The sequence below is a fragment of the Molossus molossus genome, unplaced genomic scaffold, assembly GCF_014108415.1.
Source record: "Molossus molossus isolate mMolMol1 unplaced genomic scaffold, mMolMol1.p scaffold_m16_p_4, whole genome shotgun sequence".
Classification (NCBI taxonomy): Eukaryota; Metazoa; Chordata; class Mammalia; order Chiroptera; family Molossidae; genus Molossus; species Molossus molossus.
The window spans coordinates 124,823,952-124,846,017 of NW_023425377.1; the positions used below are offsets into that span (position 1 = coordinate 124,823,952).

Consider the following 22,066-nt stretch of genomic DNA (forward strand, 5'->3'; position numbering starts at 1 on the left):
GCTCTGGATGATAATGATGTATCTCTCGACACAGGTTCATCAGAATCAAAGTTGACGCTCTGGTGCGGGATGTCGATAACAGGGGAGGCGATGCATACGTGGGACAGAGAGTATATGGGGGATCTCTGTCCTCCCACTGAATTTTGCTATGAAACTAGTTTTGCCTCCTTATGCCTCAGTGGACGCCTCTACTTGAAAATAACCTGGCTCAACAGCTGGGTTTTCTGAAATGAATAATAGTTTGTATTTGCTCCCCGGAGGAGTAATGAATTCTGAATGTACGCTAGACACACACTTGTTTCATGAGGACACAGCAAGCCGACAATGCAGATGCAGCAACAGACCCTCCCCCAGAAGAACAAAGGACAGAGCCGGCTAAGGCCAGGGAGCTCCATATTCCTGTCTCTTCTAAGAACTGTTTTTCTCAGGTCCTCTATGTTTTCAGCAATCCCAGATAAAATGACGGTTTATCTTAAGAATCAAAATGTTAGCAGACTCTAGGGCTCGGGGGTGGGGAGTTCTCTCAGCCCAGGAATTTGTGTGTGTGTTGAGCTAAAATTGTGCCCCCCCCCCTTCATATAATGAAGTCCTAACCAACAGGACCGCAGAATGTGACTATATTTGAAAATGGGGCCTTGCAAAGGGTACTCAAGTTAAAAATAAGGTCATTAGGGTGGATCCTAACCCCACATGATAGGTGCTCTTATGAGAAAAGAGATAAGGACACAGACAGAAGGAAGACCATGTGGGGAAGCACTAGAGATGACCATCTACAAGTGAAGAGGAGAAGCCCCAGAAGAAACCAACCCTACTGACATGTTGACCTGGGACTTCCAGCTTCCAGAGTGGTCAGAAAACAAATTTCTGTGACACTTATGGCACCCCAGCAAGCCAGTCCCAGGTGTAGAGGGGACCCTGTGACTGCAGGCTTCCTGCAGAGCTTCCATACGGACTAGCTGGTGATCTTGTTCACATGATGATGAAGAACCAGGACACTTCCTGCATCCACTCAACAGACATGTTCTGAGCTTGTCCTGCACATCAGCTCATCAGATGCTGAGCTAAATGTCAGAGGAAATAAGGCCCCAAATCATCCTCAAGGAACCCGTCTGAACCGGAGACAGGCACCTGAGGAGTTAATATCAACACAGTGTGACAGTGGTAAGATTGTGGCACCACAGAGTGCCACTGGTAAGAACCAGGGACCATGTGAACTCCACTGGGACGGAGGAGGGGGTGTCAGATGAGAGACAGGTGAACCTCGGTCTTTAGGGGAACGCAGAAGTGTACCCGTTGGAGGAGGCAAGAGAGACAGGTCAGTGACAGGAATGCTACAGACAAAGGCAGGGACGTGGGGAAGTGTCCAGAATGTCAGGCAAGCGTGAAAGGTTCGGGGGACCCAAGTTGGGATGTGTAATGGGGAGGATGGCGGAAGAACGAGGTCAGACCGTGGAGGGCTGGGAGGGCCAAATCTGGACTTGAACCTGACAGCCCTGGGAAGCCCCCAGAGAGAGAGGAAAGTCAGGACAGACCTGCTGGAGCACAGTCTCGGGAGCAGTGTGGAGAATGACAGCGCACAGGCTAGCAGCTGGGGATGGCGGGAACCTGAGCCCAGGCGCAGGGATACTGTAGAGACAGATATTCCAGGGGGGGAGGGGCGGGGGCTGGAACCCCCGGGGAGGCTTTGCACACGTCCTTCTATCTGTGCCCACTGGGGAAGAGGGTTCCAGCTGTAAACTAGGTAGTATTCACTTGTTGTGTTTTCTCTATCAGGCATATAAATATCACTGCTTCCTTAAGTATACAAACTTACTATCATCCTAATAAAACATGCTATTTTATTTACTTTTTAAGAATTCAATTCCCAAGAACTACATTTCCTTATTTGCGTTTTGTTCAATTTTGGGGAGAACTGCTCCTCAAAGAAATATGGTAAAATGGGCTACAATTCAAAATGAATAGCTTCTTTTCTCTCATCATAGCAGGTCTGGTATTTCTGCGATTCTTCCAAGTTGAACTTGTTGGAAATCTGCCTACTTCAGGCAACAGAAACTTAGAAAAGACACTCGCCTAGGTCTAGTCTGCGTCCCCCAACCAGCTGCCTGCCCTGGTTTGCTTACTGTCTCCCCAGGCCTTAGTTTCCTTACTCCTAAAACGAGGGATACATTCCTTGATCCTTAAGACTCCTTCTGACTAAAATTTCATGAGTCTTTTCTCCTAGAAGAAATACTGCTCTTGAATTTTAAAATGCTCTGTTTTGTTTTTAAAAAGAGACTTTAAATTCCTTGGAAAGTATATACATCCTATTAGATGTTTTTGAGATTCGTTTAAAAAAAACAAACACCCTCAATCATCATGCATATTGAAAATATCACCATTCCCGGGGTACAGAGGCCCTGGGGACATGCACTTGGATCTCCGTGGGTTTGGCTGAGGTTCGGAGCAGCAGTTGATGGGTAAACAGGGCTGCAGGGACATGAACCAGCCAGCCCACGTCTCTGTCCTTCCCTGGGAAACTTGTATCTACAAGGAAGGCTGCGGAGCCGCTGGGGGAGAGGCGGCAGAGGGGGGAGGAGGGCGCTGCCCTGGCCTCCGGCCCCCTACCTGCGGGCCTGACCCCTCCGGGCGCCCAGAGTCTGAGGACTGAGCCTCCGCCCCTCCCGCTCCTTCGCCACAGTACCGCTCGGGTCTTGCAAGTGATGCTGTGGAGCAGGCGCGGGCCACGGAGCAGGCAGCACCCGCGCCCCCTCGGCCCGGGCTGAGCCCTCCAGCCGCAGCGCCGCGGGCTGGATGGGCGGCGGCGGCGCGGCAGCTTCGGCTCCCGTCTCCAGCGGCTGAGCGTCGGCCGCGCCGCTGTCCCCTCCTCGCTCCCGCCCGGGGCTGCGCGGGGCCGCGGGAGGCGGGCCGGGGGCGCGGCGGGGAGACGGCGGAGGCCGGCGGCAGGCACCCCCGCGCTCGGACCGCGGCCGCCGCGATGTCCACCAAGGTCAAGAAGTGCAAGGAGCAGGCGAGGGTGACCTTCCCTGCGCGCGAGGAGGAGGAGGAGGAGGAGGAGGAGGAGGAGGAGGAGGAGGAGGACGCGGGCGACGAGCCTCAGCGCCGCCGGCGTGGCTGGAGGGGCGTCAACGGGGGACTGGAGCTGAGCTCCGCGCCCTGGCCGCGGGGACCGCACGGCCACCGCCCGCCGCCCTGGTCTCCGGGGCCCGGCATGTGAGTACCGGCCACCGCGGCCCGGGAGGGAGGCGCCCTGCCGCCCCGCGACGTGCCCGGGACCCCAGGCCCCGTCCGGTCTTATCCGGGGCCGCGTGCAGTCCTGCTCTGTGCGGGGACTCGCGGGGCGCGGACGGTGTGGCGGGGGCCCTGTCCCGGCCGAAGCGCGCGGCACCACCCGCGAACCGACAGGCGGGACACCGGCGCTCCCTCCGGGCAGTGGGTACCCCCTCTCCTCCAGCCGGGGACGCGCGCGCACAGCCCGTGGGCTGGGAACCCCTGGGAGAACGGTCCGGGTGCCCGCGCTCACCCGGGCGGGGTCACGGAAGGTGCGCACAGACCCGGGCGCGCGTGCTACCCCGACTTGTCCCCGCGTCCCAGCGCGGAGCCACCCCGGGAACGTGGGTCCCCCCAGACGCCCCGGGCCGTCGGGGCGAAGGGAGGGGCCCGTGTGCGATACAGCGGTGGGTGGCAGGTGTGCCCGGTCGCCCGGTTTCCCGACGGCCCGTTCAGAGGGAAGTCTGCAGCCGGGGCCCCAGCGGGCCCCCCGGGAGACAGCGGCGCGGGAACCGCTTTGCTGGAGACTCGGATCGAAGTCCCCGGGCGGCTGGGGTCAGCACTGGGTCTGTTTTACAGGAAGGTGGAGGTGGGTGCTCCGCTGTGTGAGAAGGAACAACTTTGCTTCGTTCCCAGATTTGCGAGACGCAGAGAGGATGGAAAAGAGGGTGACTCATTTTCCAGGGCGCAGTCTCTCAAGTTCTCTCGTCGCGTACCTTGGGCGTGTCGCGGGGTTTACTGTCTTTTTTAGGAAGAATGCTCAGCTCTAGGTAGGAAGCAAGGGTCGGACTTGGGGCGGCCCTGCCCGCCGGGGCCCCGGGAGGTGGTTCTGCAGCGCCCCCTGCTGTCGCGGGCTGCCCTCTGCCCGGTCCCTGCGACCCACCAACCATGGAAATCAAATCAGAGGCTGGGAGTAGATGGCCCAGGGGAGGGTTCTGCTTTAAAATGAGCGATGCGTCCGGATGTGGTTCAGTTATGCTTGAAGGCTGGCCTGGACTGGAAATGGTCCAGGAAATGGAGGGAAGTAACGGAGCCCTTAGGGCTTAAAGCATCGCCTGCTTGCTTCCCTGCCTCTCTAGAGTTTTAAGACATGGTCCATTTTTCCTTTTGTCAATTTGGGTTTTAGAACCCTGTTCAATTTCTTGATTCTTTAAATTGGACACCAGAGCACTCTTAGCTGAGAAGGTAGGCGAAGCAGAGATTACTCACTCTGCCCTTTGAAGTGTGAGGTCAATTGCTCAGAGCATGGGGCAAAGCCCATTACATACTGGTTGTCCAGCGGCTAATGGAACATCTCCCTGTCCATGTGCCGAGTTTACATAATTCAGCAAGTGACTTGTAGTGTACTTGTTTCCTAACGTGCTTGAGAAGACCCAGTCATTTTAAGGAGATAGACATCAAGAAACATTTATTCTGGAGGTAGGGCAGCAAGCTCTCCGTGTTTATTCGAGGCTTGTGACTGGGTAATGTCAGAGACTAGCTTAATATCCCAGCAAAGATTAGCTCTTTGTTCCATCTGCGTAGAACATGCCAGTTTCGTGGCTCGGGGAGTGCACACAGGCTCGGACAGCATCAGAGAAGGGGGCCCCATGGCGGTCTTCACAAGGCAAGAAAAAGAAGGGTTGCGGAGGATGCAGCCCACCTCCACCAAGAAGAGTCCGCAGGGTGACCCTGTTGTGCATGTCCCTGCTCCATGCTCCAGGATTCTATTGGGGAATTTTAAACAGACTGACTAAGGAGGAACAATGACATCTGTTATATCACTAACAAAACTTTTCAAAAAACCTTCGACCAGCGATTCAAACTGGAACTTCCCTTGTCCTCGTTATTTGCCAACCTAGGACCAAGTAGTATGTCACTGGCGAGATTACCTCATTCCCAAAAAAGGCATTTGAAGGCATTCTTGTGAGTTTCAATTCAAAGATATTTCTTAAGCATTCTCATGTGCCAAGCGCAGGCTAGGTTCAGCAGTTCACAAAGATGAGTACAACACCTTGTCCGCACTCAAGGAATTCAAGACCTCATGATGGAGAGGTGGAAATGAAACTGATTGTGAGTGATTATGCTATAAGTTACAGTGGAAGAGGCACCAGAAACTCACACATATACAAGGACAGAGCTTTGAAGGGTCAAGTGCAGAGGAGCAAGGGACAACTTAAGGTTGTAAAGAAATTGAGGAAAAGTTTGTGGGCCTCAAGAAATGGATAAACTAGCAGGCAGAGAAAGATTGGGTGGTTAATTCAAGCCCTCTCCCCCTCCCCAAATGCCAGGCATGTCTAGGGAATATTAGTTGAGTTTGATCGGAACATAGAGTGTGGGTAGGAAGACAGTGAGATGTAGCTGGATGTGTTGGTTTGGGGCATGGATGCAGAGGGTCTTGAGGGCTGGGAGGAGGCAATAGAGAGCCATTGATTGTTTCAAAGCAGCAGTAATTTGATGGATTGAAGTGGCAATTGGCAGATTGTGAATAAGTAATTTAGGGGCTATTGTAGCTATTCAGGCTGAGATTAGGATTCGTAACAGTGTTGTGCTGATGAGATGGAAGGGGGAGAGATTAGAAGAGAGAATACACAGATAAAATCCTTGGGAATTTGCAACCAACTGACCATGACGGATTTATAGGGAAGGCAGGTTCAGAGATGATTTGGTGGTTTAAACCTAGATAACTAAGAGATGGTTGATGTCGTTGTTGAAAAGAAAAAAACAAAACAAAGAGGAGGGTCTGTTTTTTTCAGATAATTCTGATAGAGATGTCAAACAGAAAGATAGAAATACAAGTTTAAAGCTATGAGGGTCATCTGAAGTCCCCCACCTAAAATCATCTAAGTCCCACACTAAGATGACCGTCCCTTTCAGGAGCATGTTCAAGTGGCAGTGAATGGCCGCTGAGCGGTCTTCCTCCTCAACATACCCTCAGAGGTACACAGTATCAGTCTGGCAGGGGACCAGGTTGGTGGCCCAGGCAGGGTGGACATGTAGGAGTCTGGCCCCAGGTAGACGGAGTTGTGAACTGTGGGGTGGCCAACTTCACACTTGTGCGTAAGGGGCTCAGCAGTGACTTTATGATAACAATTAGGATTTCAGAGCATTTTGTCTTTAATTTAGCATCTAGGCCAGGAATATTTGTCTATAATTATCTAGTAAAAAAAAAAATTCCCTATTTTTCTTTGCACTATTCAAATAATAGGTGATATGGCTTTGGTCCCAGCTCTTTTTAACCAATGAGACTTCCGTGTCCACACATGTGTGACCTGTTAAGGAAAGCGTGTGACAGTGATGATATTCTTTTGCATTTCTAAATACATTTTGTCAAGTAGGACTGACCCGTTTGGATTCTCTGTTGAAAAGTCGGGTGCAGGGTGATGAGACGTGGGCAGCATCTTCAGCCCCACACTTCCGACCTCGGATGTGGATGATGAGAGGAAACCACATCCCTTTGCTTCTAGTAACAATTCTATGTGTATAATTGATAGTGACTAATACATTTAAATAGCCAACTATGAGCGTCTCCTCTTGGGTAAGAAGACTTTTTTTATTTTACTTTTTTGAGTTTAATGTGTCAAGATTCTTGTTCCATGACAGACTGAGATTGTATTTGACTTCTAATTTCATTGTCACTAATCTTCCTGAAATAAACGAAAATTCGTTTTAGGAAGTATTGTGAAAATTAGTTTCTTTTTCAAAGGACGCTTAATTATTAATTACTAAATCTTATTGTTTCTGAGATTCATCCTCCTTCTGCCCCCCGGATTATTCTGACGAAACTTAACTTTATGTGAGATCAAAATCAAGAGATTCAGAATTCATCAGTTACTTTCCGTGGCACAACTGAGTATTAAATGCGATCGAGCAGAAACCTGCCTCGAAAGAAGGACTGTTTACGTGATTTTAACTTCTGATTATTGATTTATATTCGAGTACTTGTGGCAACCCTCTTTTAGAAGAAGTGCTCCAATTCCCCTCCATCACCTTCCCACACATTATCATAGGTGACCAAGGGTGTGTTTAGATCTGGACGGGACAATTGCCTGCTCCCTGGGTCTCCCGTCTCCAGTTAGCATGCCTGCCTCTGTGCGTCCATCCCTGTCACTTAGCTCTTCATCAGCCACGCACTAAAAGCCAGACATGGAGAGCCAGAGAGGCGGCCTCTGCTCTTCAGGGTGCCTCCGTCTTGCGGAGGGGACGGGCAGGCGAGCAGGCACTTACCAAGCATGCCCCAGCTGGGCGGTGGAGCTGCACACCAACGCCATCCTGGACGCAGAAACAGGTACATCCCGGAAGGCGTCTGCTTGACTACTTTCCTGGGCACGTATGTTTCAGAAATGCCAAGAAGTCATGAGGCAATGGTTAGGGGTCCTCCCCTGCTCCTGGGGGACTTTCAGAGGGAGCACACTGTGTAGTGGCTTTTTTGCTTCTCTGCTTTTAGCTGCCGAGGGGCCTGGCAGAACTTTCCTGAGCCAGAGGACAGGGAGGAGGTGGCGAGAGGGGCCCAGAACTGCCCCCCTTAAACACGCACAGCTCCTTGCCTCTGAGTAGTTGTCCGGGCCTCTGCCTGGATTCCCACGTGTCTAACAGAGGTGTCTGAACGATACACGGACGGTTCTGAATGTAACACAGGCCAACAGAGCCTCTCAGGGAATCCGTGGCTGCGGAGACCCAGAAGTGCCGGAGTCTCTGTTTCCACGTTTCCGCGGGGTGAGTCTTTAGGGTGAAGGCTGCACATTCTTGTGTCCTAACTGGAGTGCTTGCCAGTTTGGTCGCCCCGGTGAGAGTTCACTTAGCTGCTCGTGGTGTGGGGATGCTGCTCGGGCTGGGCTGCGGGCCCTGCCCTGCCGTCCCGTCCACCGGACAGTCTCGCTGACGGGGCGTCTTTCTCGAGCCTTGCACGCTGTGCACTTAGGGGCTCCCGAGCGTCGGCGGGTCTCCCGCCCCACAAACACATGTATTGACGGCCTCAACGTGCGTCTTGATGACACGATCGAGGTCCTTCGTCAGATGCTCTTTCCTCCTTCTACGTGTAAGGTGTGCTGCGCAGATGACATTGGTCCCCGGGGGCAGCGGCCTTGACTGGCAGGTGCCTGCTTGCCAGGGGGACGGTGGGGTTTGTCTATTTTTGACTTTTCATCTGTGGCTTTGGTGTCCTTTGTCAGCCTGCTGCTGCCCACCGTCATTACCACTTCCGATGATCACCATCCCCAACACCAACCCCGGCACGGTGGTTGCTGGCTCGCACTTGCTCATCACTCATCTCTGTGGCCCTGTCTGCCCTTCTTGCCCTTCACAGAATGACAGACCGGACCCTCGCCGGCTGGCACTTCCACTTTCTTCAGTGTGGTGACGGATTAGTTTCAACCGTTTGGGTGTGACTCTCGCTGCTTTGGCGGGTGCTGTTATTACCTGGCCCGCATCCTCGAGAGATGGATGGAGTGAGTTGGTTAATTCTCTCCCTCCTTTCTACGCGGATGTCAGGCGACTGCTTTGATAAGGGCGACTGGAGCTGAGTGCGAAGAGCTTGGGATTCAGTCCAGAGAGCCATGTCGGGACTCTTCTGGACGGGACCAACGCGTTCCAGGACAGGGCGAAACATGTATCTTAATACTGTTATTCTGATCTGCAAACTGTTGCTCATTTTCCTTACTCCCGAGACACCGCGCGGGAACGTGGAGAGAGCCTGGCGCGGCACTTAGGGGTCTCGCCCCTGGTCCTCCCCCTCCTAGTGCCCTCGAGGAGGCTGTTCTGAGCAAGTCCTCACGCGGCGAGTTATATCGGTCCTCGCGGTTCATGAATCTACCTCGCTGTATCGGGCACTGTCGAGGGGACAGAAGTATAAAGCCAAATAGAAACCATGAAGCATTTATCTTCAGCTGACCTCAGGGGACGAGAGTACCCAGGAGACAGGGATAAGGAGATGAAATAAAACACTGTGCAGATTCAGGGCAGACAGCAGTATGTCAGAGCTCAGGCAGGGGGGACAGGACGGGTTTCAGAAAGGGCCACAGACTCCGGGTTTCAGGATGAACAGAATCTTGCAGGTGCTCTAGTGATGACCTGTGGAACCTCGGCCCCTGGTGACAGACTGGACCATGGAGTCATACAAGTAGCGTGAGCCACAGCATGGCTCCCGTTTGTATGGGCACCCCGGGGGTCTCCCGTGATCGCCCGTAGGCACCATAGGGTGCTCCCGTGATCGCCCGTAGGCACCCTGGGGTGCTCCCGTGATCGCCCGTAGGCACCATAGGGTGCTCCCGTGATCGCCCGTAGGCACCCTGGGGCGCTCCCGTGATCGCCCGTAGGCACCCTGGGGCGCTCCCGTGATCGCCCGTAGGCACCATGGGGTGCTCCCGTGATCACCCGTAGGCACCCCGGGGGGCTCCCGTGATCGCCCGTAGGCACCCCGGGGGGCTCCCGTGATCGCCCGTAGGCACCATGGGGGGCTCCCGTGATCACCCGTAGGCACCCTGGGGGACTCCCGTGATCGCCTGTAGGCACCATGGGGTGCTCCCGTGATCGCCCGTAGGCACCATGGGGGGCTCCCGTGATCGCCCGTAGGCACCCTGGGGCGCTCTCGTGATCACCTGTACCAGGTCTTTCCCCTGAGCTGCAGCCTACTGATCATGAAAGAAAAAATGAACCAAATGTCCAGTCTGTGGTTTAAGTTAGATTTTGAAATTTTGTTTTGTGTTTTGCTTGCTCAACAGACACTTATTCTCATTCAAAAAATGAATTAAGCAATTAAGAAATTAAGCATTTAGGTTAATTAAGCAATTAAGCAGTTATGTGAGCAAACCAGGTGGGAAGGCTCGCCCTGCATTACCAAGGGATTTGGTCAGCTAGGACAGTGTCTCAGGGACCTTTGCTTGCTGATCCCCCCCACCCCCCGTTCTCCACAGGGGGTCGGAGTCTCTTTCTGGCCCAAGTGTGCACCCCTGGTTCGGGACACTCCAGAGAGATGCTCTGGGGCCGATTTCCCTGATCTTAGTTTGATACCATCAAGTACATTTTCTTGTTAAAGAAATTGTCTCTCACTTGGATAAAATTGCTCAGACTCCCGGAAAGCTGCCCCTCCCTCTGCTGTCTCTGTAGCATCTGGGCATGGGGGGAGGGGAGCACACGTGTCCCCTGGAGGGAAGAGCTGGTGTCTTCTGACTCTTCTGGTCTCCGGACGATGGTCCTCTTCTGCTCGGGTGATGCCTGTCAGCGGAAGTGACTTGACCTCGGCTGACCTGCCCTCGTCAGAGCCCAGCTGTGCTCCCCGGCGTCCGAGGTTTCAGCTCAGCTCCCACGGGCTGCCGCAGACATCCTGGGCCCAGCTCACAGCCCCCCCGGTCACCCCGGTCTTGGTGCGGACTCTCTGGCTCTCATCGCGGGGCCCCAGCCCTGGGAGCGGAGGGCGGCTTGAGGAGGCTCCCAGCATTCTGCGGCTTGACCAGGCTGCGCTGCCCCAGGCCTCCAGATCAAATACGCAGAGCAAGGGCCCCACCCCGGGGTTCCTCAGCCTCGTGGATCCGCATGTGGACATCTATTCCCCTGCTGCGGCCTCCTTCTGAGGGGCGGGGGTGGGGCAGTGGCCGCCGGCTGTGCTGCCCACGGGGGAGAGCGTCTGGCCTGTGCGTGAGGGCCCTCCAGGGCCGGGCCCCTTCCAAACGAACCAGAGAAAACAAGCAATGGAGCAAATCCTTCCTCGAGACAGTTTCCCCTTTCCAAAATCCGGCTTGCAGAATCCCATTTTTCCTGCAAGAAGCTGCAAATTAGTTTGCTCTTCTCTTTGCACTCGCCCTCTAAAATCAGTCTTCTCCACTACCCCAACGCACCCACCCAACCTGCAGGTCGCCCGCCCCTCACCCAGACGGGAGTCCTGAGTCAGCCGGGGCGGGGGTCTTGCACTTGGGAAAGCACGAGAGAGGATGCCCTTCATAGCACAGGCGTACCCTTGACAACGCAGAGTAAGCAGAGGGGTGTGTGTGCGGGCAGCAAGGAGCAAGGAAAGAAGGTTGGGGGGGCCGCCAGTGTCCCTGAAAGTCAGCCAGGGGATTCTAGGTTTTGTTTTTGTTTTTTGCTTTTAAGAGGCACGAGTCAGTGTAAGCAGAGATTCAGAGGCACGAGAAGAGCACGATGCGGGGCAGGACTGTGGGGTCGAGGAAGTGAGGCAGCGTGAAGCGCTGGGAAGAGGCAGAGCCAGGCCCCAGGACCCCGCTGCTGCATTCTGCTCGGTGTTACCCGGACACTCTCTGGTGAGCTCAGCTTTCCTAGGAAACAGAAAGCAGCCCCTGCTTCACAGCACTGTCATGAGAAGGAAACACGACAGCGCGCGAAAAACACGTCCGCGCCAGGTCCTCGGGAAAGAGCAGTGGCTGCCCTGGCGCTGTCTGCTGCAGAGCCGAGGGGGGACCCAGCCTGGACCTGTGAGCGACCTGGGGGTGCTGGCAGTGAGGCCTAGAGAGAAGGGTTCAGGAGAGACACATTCCCAAGGAGACCCTCAGAGTGCAGTGACGGGCAGGATCAAAACAGTGAGTCACAGATGACCTTGCAATTGCTCAACCTGAATGTAGTGACTGACGGGATCAAAACAGTGAGTCACAGCCCTGGGCAGGTTTGGCTGAGTGGTTAGAGCGTCAGCCTGAGGACCAAAGGGGCTTGGGTGTGATTCCCAGTCAATGCCACGTGCCTGGGTGGCCCCTGACTAGGTCATGCAGGAGGTAATCAATCAATGTGTCTCTCTCACATCGATGTCTCTCTCTTTCTCTCTCCCTCCCTTCCTCCACTCTATCTAAAACCAATGGAAAAACATCCTCAGGTGAGGATTGACAACAACAACAACAACAACAAACAGTGAATCACAGATGACCTTGAAATTGCTAAACCCAAATAACCAGCCTGAGTTGCTGGGTGCTGGGTTAAGGGAGAAGGAGCCTTTTCTTTTTTTTTTTTTTTTTTTTTTATCCTCACCCGAGGATATTTTTCCATTTTTTTTTGTACAGATAGAGTGGGAGGGAGAGAGAGGAAGGGAGAGAGAGAGAGAAACATCGATGTGAAGGGACACATCGAGTGGCTGCCACCCGCACGACCAACCAGGGCCGGGGACAAACTGCAACCGAAGTACGTGCCCTTAGCGGGAACCGAACCCGGGTCTCTCAGGACCGCAGGCCGATGCTCTAACCGCTGAGCCAAACTGGCCAGGGCAGAAGGAGCCTTTTCAAGTGACCAGGGGACAGAGGGTTGTACGTGAGGTCAGGTGAGAGGCCAGGACCTGGGAAAAGATTTGGGAACTCAAGTGAGTTCAAGTGAGCAGACATTGACTGTGTATGTACCTGGTTGGGCACAGGGCAATGATAGAAAGCGTGACTTTACCATCTGGGGACTGGCCATGGCGGCATAGGTGAGGAGGTATTTGTTAATACTCTATTTAAAAAATAATAATTGAGATAACCACAAAATAGGTTTAAAGCACATGGAATACAGGGCCATCGATGTAAAATCTACGTGAGAAATCGTGTAGGAGGAGGGGAGAGACTGTGCCGAAGTCTGGGATAGACATGGGTGGCTGTCCATCGCTGTTAGATCTCAGCTAAGTTCCTGCACACTGTGGGCCAAACACAAGCCGGGTTGTATAGTTTATAGTGTTAGATTAAAGGGGTGAACTCCTCTAGAGAGAGAGGCTGCTAGCTACTCAGTTCTGGAATGAGGTTAGCACTTAAATCCCTGTAGAGGTTGCAATGAATACTCTAATGCACAGCCTCTTTAACCCTTTAAGTGCAGTCCTTGAAGAAGACATAGTAACCTTTAAAAAATATCAATCCTTGATCAAGGCAAGGGCTTGACATTAAATGGTCACAGATGACGGCATTTTTGCAGGCTTCTTATTACTGTGACTCTAGTAAGTCACTTCCTGGGGATCGCATTTTAAAGGGCCATAAAGCATCGAAGCATCGAGAACATGTCCAGCCGGTGTGGCTCAGTGGATTGAGCCTTGTCCCATGGACTGAGAGGTGCCGGTTCAGTACCAGGTGAGGGCACATGCCCAGGTTATGGGTTCGATCCCCAGTAGGGGGCATGCAGGAGGCAGCTGATTGATGTTTCTCTCTCATTGATGTTTCTCTCTCTCTCCCTTCCTCTCTAAAAAAAAAAAAAAAATCAATACAAACATATTTAAAAAAAATAAAAAGCACAGAGAACCACAATGAACACAAGGCTGCTGTGTCCCTCAGCTCAAACCTGCTGTTTCCACCTGACTTTTGGCACGGTCAGTGCAATGGGTGTTTAACGGCCTCATAGTCTGGGCTCAGTGATGAGAGCCCCATGTTTGCATGCTGGAGATTCCCAACATTTAGTGTGGATGCTCCTATAAAATACATATTCCGGGGCTCTGCCCCGAGAGATTCTGATTTAGCTCAGCTAGAATGAGGCCCAGACATGTGCATTTTAACAGGACTCCAAGGGACGTAGAGGCAGGTGGTCCGCAAGCCACACTTCCAGATACACTGATAGAGGTCAGAGGAGTTGATGGCAAAGTCATAAAAACTGAGGAGTGTTACTTATACTCTGGCATCTGAACAGAGTGGAGCAGAGGGTTCCCTTTGGCTTCACCAAGCTGTTTCTCGGGAAGAACGTTTTATCTGCTTCAGTGTTTGAACAAGTGCTAAGAACCTGAAGCTTGTTTCACAAAGCGTGGGAAAGTGTGGGCTTTGGCCTGGAGGTGTGTGGTCAGTGTCTTCCTCGCCGTGAGCTGTCATAACAAAGTGCCACAGACCTGGGGCTTGCACAACAGAGGTGCACTTTCTTCCGGTCTGGAGCCTGGCGAGGAGCCCAGGGAGGCCCACGGGCAGGCCCGGTGAGCTCCCTTCCTGGCCCGAAGGCTGCTGCCTTCCCTCTGAGTCCTCACAGGGTGGGAAGGAGCAGGGAGGAGGATGAGCAAGCTTCCTGGTGGCTCTTTTTACAAGGGCACTGATCCCATCACGAGACCTCTACCCTCATGAACTCATCTAACTCTGATTCCCTCCCAAAGCCTCATCTCCAAATACCACCACATTGGAGGTCAGGGCTTCAACATATGGATGTGTGGGGAGACACAGTTGGGTCCATAGCAGTCAGATATTACCAGCCATTGTATGAGTCACGAGGAGCTTGCACTTGGCTATTGTTGAGCATCTGATTAGGCAGTGGTCCTCCAGGTCCTCCAGAGAGAAGGCCCGTGGTGGGGTTGAGCATCTGATTAGGCAGTGGTGCTCCAGTGTCCTCCAGAGAGAAGGCCCGTGGTGGGGTTGAGCATCTGATTAGGCAGTGGTGCTCCAGTGTCCTCCAGAGAGAAGGCCCGTGGTGGTGTTGAGCATCTGATTAGGCAGTGGTGCTCCAGTGTCCTCCCAGAGAGAAGGCCCGTGGTGGTGTTGAGCATCTGATTAGGCAGTGGTGCTCCAGTGTCCTCCCAGAGAGAAGGCCCGTGGTGGTGTTGAGCATCTGATTAGGCAGTGGTGCTCCAGTGTCCTCCAGAGAGAAGGCCCGTGGTGGTGTTGAGCATCTGATTAGGCAGCGGTCCTCCAGGGTCCTCCAGAGAGAAGGCCCGTGGTGGTGTTGAGCATCTGATTAGGCAGTGGTCTTCCAGTGTCCTCCCAGAGAGAAGGCCCGTGGTGGTGTTGAGCATCTGATTAGGCAGCGGTCCTCCAGGGTCCTCCAGAGAGAAGGCCCGTGGTGGGGTTGAGCATCTGATTAGGCAGCGGTCCTCCAGTGTCCTCCCAGAGAGAAGGCCCGTGGTGGGGTTGAGCATCTGATTAGGCATTGGTCCTCCAGGGTCCTCTCAGAGAGAAGGCCCGTGGTGGTTTGAGCATCTGATTAGGCAGTGGTCCTCCGGGGTCCTCCAGAGAGAAGGCCCGTGCAGGGCTGAATGAGTCTACCCACTAGATGGAAAGCTGAAGATAAACCGTCTAGTAAAGTGATTTCAATGTTAGCATTACTCAAGTTAAGCATCCTCTGCCCTGGCCCGTTTGGCTCAGCGGTTAGATCGTCGGCCTGCGGACCAGAAGTCCCAGGTTCGACTCCAGCCAAGGGCATGTATCTCAGTTGCAGTTCGTCCCCGGCCCCGGTCGGGGTCATGCAGGTGGCAGCCCATCGATGTGTCTCTCTCACATTGATGTTTCTCTCTGTCTCACCCTCCCACTCTGTCTGAAGATAAATGTAAAAATATCCTCGGGTGAGGATTAAAAAAGAATAATAATAAAAAAATAAAGTTAAGCATCCTCTTCCATTCACCCTCATTCCGTCCTTGTTTCTCAGGCCAGCGGAGGGGCCCCGCCCAGGCTGGCTGAGAGGGGGCCAGGTTACTTAGCCGTGTGGATGGGTGGAATGTGGCTATGCAGCCCATCAGTCCAGGCTAGTGAGGCTCCTTCGTGCCGTAAGGCAAGGTTTTTACAAAAGGCACGTCCTCTGTGGATTCACTGTGACGATAAGCAGTGAATCAGCTCTTTTACTTTGCAATTGCAGTGTAATTTGTTCTAATGGAGAAATCTGACTTCACACTTAACTCAGTGTTAGAATCTTTTAAAGACAAAATCAAAATGACTCATGCGGCTTGTGTGTATAGTACTAAAATCCCGCATTTCAACTCAGATACACAATATGGAGGCATAAGTTCCCAAAGAAGAGGAAATACTAAGAAAAAATTTTAAAATACTGAGAAATGCAAAGAGAAAATTCATGAATCATCTTCTAGTATTTTCTCCTTTTTGGGAGAAACGGTGGTTTTTTTAAAAGTGATTTTCTTTGTAGGCAGCAATCACTAGATTAAAAAGTCCTTTCCATTAAGATGTAATACTGCGCCGCTGGTGTGGCTCCATGGTTGAGCGTTGACCCTGCACCAAGAGGTCGCTGGTTCCATTCCGGGTCAGGGCACATGCCCAAGTTGTGGGCCCGATCCCCAGTGCAGGGCATGCAGGAGGCGGCCAATCGATGTTCTCTCTCATCGATGTTTCTATCTCTCTCTCCCTCTCTCTTCCTCCCTCTCTCTCTCTAATATCAATAAATTTTTTTTAAATGTAATACTAATTAATAATGAGTTTATTTCCCCAAAGATAACCCATCTGAGTTTAGACTGGAATTGCAGACAGACACTCTGTATATATATTCTATAGTTAATACAAAATTTATCTTTTATACAATACACAAAGTCTAGCCGTCTGAGGAGTACCAGTGTGTAGTTTAATGGTAAAAATATTAACAAATGATGTCCATACTATTAATGGTAATAAAATGTACTCACTTTTACACCAACAAAAAGTATAGGATTTATTTAAAACCTCGTCATAGACTCTGGTCTCAAAACAAAGTCCTCTTCTATGCACTTCAGTGAATGCTATTTCCCACCTAAAAAAACATTATTATACCAACACACGTGGACACACACAGATATACCCACACACACACCCCACTCAACCTCCCACCTCCGTCTCCCACACACTACCTTACACACTACACATCCATACCCTAGGAATAGTAGTCAAACGTGGGGCATTTATTTAGCTTCAGAAAGATTATACTGCAGTGGTGCCAATAAATACCTGTATTTTAAAAATTGTCAACTAAGGGATTAAAATAGATAAAAATTAAAAACATGAATTTTATTTTTTAATAAAAATAATTCAAACGGTGGTTAAAACTATTCAAAATGTGCAAAAAGCTATAAGCAAAAATTTAAAATCTCCCTTACCCTGTGGATACTCAGTTCCACTCCTCAGAGCCCAGGTATGCAAGATTCTTCTGTTGCTTTCTAGAAATTGCAACAAATGCATCTGTGTGTGTGCACATACATATATAAATGTATATATATACAGGGTGTGGCAAAAGTAGGTTTACAGTTGTGAGTACACAAAACAGTGTATCTTATATTATTTATTAATTATTGTAGATCTACTTTTGCTTCACCCTGTATATAAAGACTAGATTTAATTTTTAAAGTTGATCACCCAACACTAGTCCGGTTGTTAGGATGGGGTACCAGTCACAGCCCTCTGCCCTGGACAAGTCAACAAGCCCCTCGGGGGGCCCTTTGGTGCTTCCCCTCCGTAGGGCCAGGTTTGCCATGTGTCCGTGGTCTCTGTGTGGAAACCTCTGCAGGGGCCTCTGTGCTCCTGTCTTGGTGTGAGGCCCCCAGACTGAGAACTGGATGGGGCATGATCACCACCTCTGTTCTGCCGGAGGTGCTCCGGAATGTCCCCCTCCAGGCCCCCGGGGAGGCCAGTGCCTTTTCTAGTTAGTTTTCAACTTCTGACTCTATGGATACTATTTTGTCAATAGTAGAAGCTATTTCTGGAATACACATTAGGGAAGGAAAGCATTTTATCCCTAGTCATTCACTTTTAACTGTCACTCTTATTCACTTCAAAAGTCAGTAATGTGGCCCTGGCCAGTTTGGCTCAGTGGTTAGAGTGTCTGCCCGAGGACCGAAGGGTCACGGTTTTGATTTTCAGTCAAGGGCACATACCTGGGTTGCAGGTTCAATTGGGGTCGTGCAGGAGGCAACCAATCGATGTGTCTTTCTCACATAGAAGTCTCTCTCTCTCTCTCTCTCTCTCTCTCTCTCTCTCTCTTTCTCTCTCTCTCTCTCTCGCCCCCTCCCTTCCACTCTATCTAAAAAATTAATGGGAAAATATTCTCAGACGAGGATTAACAACAATAACAACAACGAAAATCAGTAATGTGAAAAGAGCTTATCTGGTACCTTTGGTGATGCAAGGCATACAAAAATCACAGGCTTTTTAAAGGAAGTTATATTAAGCATTTCATTCAGCAAGAATATCAGCGGTAGGCAAAGGTAAAGATGCAGATTTGTACTTATAATAATAGCCACTGAAATATTTAAAATAATCAGAATGTTAAAAATTATATGGTTTATTTAACATCGTTTTTTAGCTTATTTTAAAAAGCTTCTTATTCATGAGCTCATGAGGGAAATCTAGAGCGACTTATAAACGTCCCTTTTTACCTCTGGGGCAGGGAAACCCGGGGAGATGAAATTATTTGCCCAGCATCACACAAACTAAATGTGGACTCCAGTCGCTGCACACGTCAATTACCAACTGACTTTAGGCAGCTGAATCTCAGCCTCCTGGTGGGTGTTAGGACCCTGGTGCACTCTGTTCCGGACATACATTCACTGCCAGCTGCTTAATTCACAAGTAATGTTAGTGACTTTTAAACCACAAATCATACCATCATAGCCTTTTAGCTTCGAGAGGCAACTATATAATATTGGTAATTAAACAACTAGTTATAAAGGCACAGTTGTTTTCAATAAAATACATCTAGATTGAAGCCCTAATTTTTTTTTTTTAATCCTTACCCGAGGACATTGTTTTATTTATCTTCAGACAGAGTGGGAAGGAGGGATAGGGAGGGAGAGAGAGGGAGAAACATGGATGAGAGAGAGACACATCGACTGGCTGCCTCCGCACACTCTGACCAGGGCTGGGCCCAACCACAACTGAGGTGTATGCCCTTGACCGGAATCGAACCCATGACTCTGTGGTTCTAACCGCTGAGCCAAACTGGCCAGGGTGATGCTGTAATTTTATAATTGCTAAATCTTGTATCATTGAAAAAAGTGGATCATAATTGGGGGGAGCAGGATACCCTGAGATCCTGAAAGGTGATATTTGGCCTAAATACTGGGCTTTTGTTGTTGCTTTGTTTTGGTTTGGGTCAGTTACTGTATTTAGTTAAAAATGTGCAATGACTTGAGAGGATGTTCTGGCTTGATTGAAAAATGGACTTTCTTTAGGCTTCAAGCCTAGTGCTCTGGTGCCAAGTACCTGCCAGCCTGTATTTTGAAGCCGGTTAAGAGCAGTCGTCAGGGTCACGGGGAGGCGCGGGCGTCTGGCTCCTTCCGATTGCGGTTTTCCGTGGGACAGGCGCTCAGGTCGCAGGGCTGGCGGCCGCTCCCCCGGTGCCCGCAGCCCAGGTGCAGGTGTGCATTTCCAGGTGTGCTGGCCCAGGTGCTGGGGACTCCTGGAGCGAGCCTGGAGCGAGCACTTCGCCCCGGGGTCCACAGCTGTTTTCTCCGTGCAGGTCCATGGAGGAGAGCCCAAGCCTGAGGCGGAAGACGGTGATGCGGGAGAAGGGCCGGCGCCAGGCCGTGCGGGGCCCGGCCTTCATGTTCAACGACCGCGGCACCAGCCTCACGGCGGAGGAGGAGCGCTTCCTGGACGCGGCCGAGTACGGCAACATCCCCGTGGTGCGCAAGATGCTGGAGGAGTCCAAGACGCTCAACGTCAACTGCGTGGACTACATGGGCCAGAACGCGCTGCAGCTGGCCGTGGGCAACGAGCACCTGGAGGTGACGGAGCTGCTGCTCAAGAAGGAGAACCTGGCGCGCATCGGCGACGCGCTGCTGCTGGCCATCAGCAAGGGCTACGTGCGCATCGTGGAGGCCATCCTCAACCACCCCGGCTTCGTGGCCAGCGGGCGCCTGGCGCTCAGCCCCCGCGAGCAGCAGCTGCAGGACGACGACTTCTACGCCTACGACGAGGACGGCACGCGCTTCTCGCCCGACGTCACGCCCATCATCCTGGCGGCGCACTGCCAGAAGTACGAGGTGGTGCACATGCTGCTCCTCAAGGGCGCCCGCATCGAGCGGCCGCACGACTACTTCTGCAAGTGCGGCGACTGCACCGAGAAGCAGAGGCACGACTCCTTCAGCCACTCGCGCTCCAGGATCAACGCCTACAAGGGGCTGGCCAGCCCGGCCTACCTGTCCCTGTCCAGCGAGGACCCCGTGCTCACCGCCCTGGAGCTCAGCAACGAGCTGGCCAAGCTGGCCAACATCGAGAAGGAGTTCAAGGTGAGCTGGGCGCCCCGCGGCCGCTGCCGGGTGCCCGCCCTTTGTTCCCGAGCCAGGGTTGGCCTCTGCCTGTTAATCACCGGGGATGGGAAGCGTCCCTTACTGGTGAGCTGATGATTTTTTTTTTCCCCTGCTCCGTATGGTGCTGTGAAACATTGGCTTTCGGGGCTAGGATATGTGGGGTCAGAAACCAGTTCCTGGGCTGCCCTGTGCTCTGGATAAGCGTCAAGTAGAACCCAAGACCTCTCTTTTGTCAAATGGAGGGATTTGGCGTGCCCACCTCTCTTCCAAATTCCTCCTCCTCTTTTGTAGTCAGATGTATGGTGGGACCCTGCATGCAGGTAGTATTCGTTTAGTGCTCACTGGCCCAAACGTTTCTGCATCCCTTTGGATTGAAAGTCAAAAGGCTAATATAAAATGCTACCAAAGTAATTTCATTGATATAATGAAAATGCCTCGCCCTGAAATCCACAAATGTATATTCAGCGTGGTGAATGTAGACCCTCAGACATCAGGTCAGCCCAGAAATACAAGGACAATGCAGTGCTCTGCTTTAATTGATTTTTTTTTAATTGCTATTTTAGAGAGAGAGGAAGGGAGAGAGAGAGATAGAAACATTGATATGAGAAAGAAACATTGATCGGCTGTCTCCTGCATGCCCCTCACTGGAGATGAAGCCCGAAACCTGGGCATGTGCCCTGATCCGGAATCTAGCCGGGACCTCTCAGTCCATGAAATGATGCTCAGCAACTGAGCCACACTGGCTGGGCTGATATTTTTTAATGAGCAAACTTTTTTCCTGGACGTTATCTCCAGTCAAACAGTATTCATTTTTATAAAAAGTATACATTAATGTAAGATATTTTAATGTGTTATTCAATTGCTACATCCTCCTGTGCGTTTGGGATGGTCCTACCAATTAAATCCAGGGCAAAAGGAGATGGCGTTGGCTGTGGAGAAAGTCATCTGACGGGTTTTCGACCAATTCTGTCTCCCATAGTCCACCTAGGAAGATGATTGTGGACATTGGTTCATTGAGTTATTTTCTGGATGCTTGAGTTCATCTTCTTTTCAGTTCAGCGTTGTGATGGCAGATCGAGAGAGAGTGATCATTTGTCTTTCAGATCTTATTACAGTTTTTCATACTTAAGTGAGATTTACACAGATACAGCTAGCAATGTCATTCAGGCTAAGGGGTTGCAAGAAAATGGTAGGAACGTTTGATGGATCCCCCCCCCCCCCCCCATTCACACCAAACTCCTAGATATTGATCAACCCTCCTCTTGTCCTGGTGGAAATCTGGCCGTAGGATAATTTTATTTGTTTTTCCATTAAAATATTTTTCTAATATCAAAGCTACACACATTTATCATAAAAATTTTGGAAAATGCAAAGAATAAAATAAGTATTGCCTTATATTTACTCCCTTGGAATAGGTTCATTAGGTAGTATTTATTTCCTTGGCCCCAAAAATGAAATTGTTTTTAGACAGAACTCAGAACCAATTAATTGAAAGCCTCAAATTCTGTTTAGAGAGAATAGAAAAACATTGAGGTAAAATAGTTCTAAATGTCATTTTTAAATTTTGGCATAGTAATAAAAAACAGAATTCTGAATTTGCTTGCCACTTTCAAATATCACTCCACTTCCTTTTTATGCATTTTGCTGGATATATATTGAAAGTCTGTAAAAGAGATTCTACAAAGGCGAATATTTTCTAAGGTTATGGTTTTAATAATTTACGAAAGATGGCGACGTAGGCAACTCTGCGCAGAGTCAGCTTGGCGAAGCCATGGTTAACAATTCTGTTGTTCTTCGTTTCCCCTGAAGCCGGCTAAATCTGTGTTGATAATACTTAGAATCTCCTTTGCTCCGACTTACAGAGTCACCTCTGATAACCTCTCAAAGCTGGGAAAATATTGCAAGTAAAGAGGCAGAAAAAAAGGAGAAAACACAATTGAGTTTAAGAGGACATGC

General features: G+C 51.1%; 1 protein-coding gene across 3 annotated transcripts in view; it reads left to right on the forward strand.

Annotated features, from left to right (window-relative positions):
- The first annotated feature begins 2,974 nt into the window (after positions 1–2,974).
- Positions 2,975–22,066, forward strand: part of TRPC3 (transient receptor potential cation channel subfamily C member 3) — a 59,691-nt gene continuing 40,599 nt past the window's right edge. Inside the window, exons 1-2 of one of the 3 annotated variants that reach the window (XM_036240549.1) lie at positions 2,975–3,210; positions 19,318–20,089. In XM_036240549.1, coding sequence (XP_036096442.1) covers positions 2,975–3,210; positions 19,318–20,089 — 1,008 coding nt within the window. Of the gene's footprint in view, positions 3,211–19,299; positions 20,090–22,066 lie in introns of those variants that run through there. The other 2 variants (XM_036240550.1, XM_036240551.1) reach the window with 2 other exon arrangements.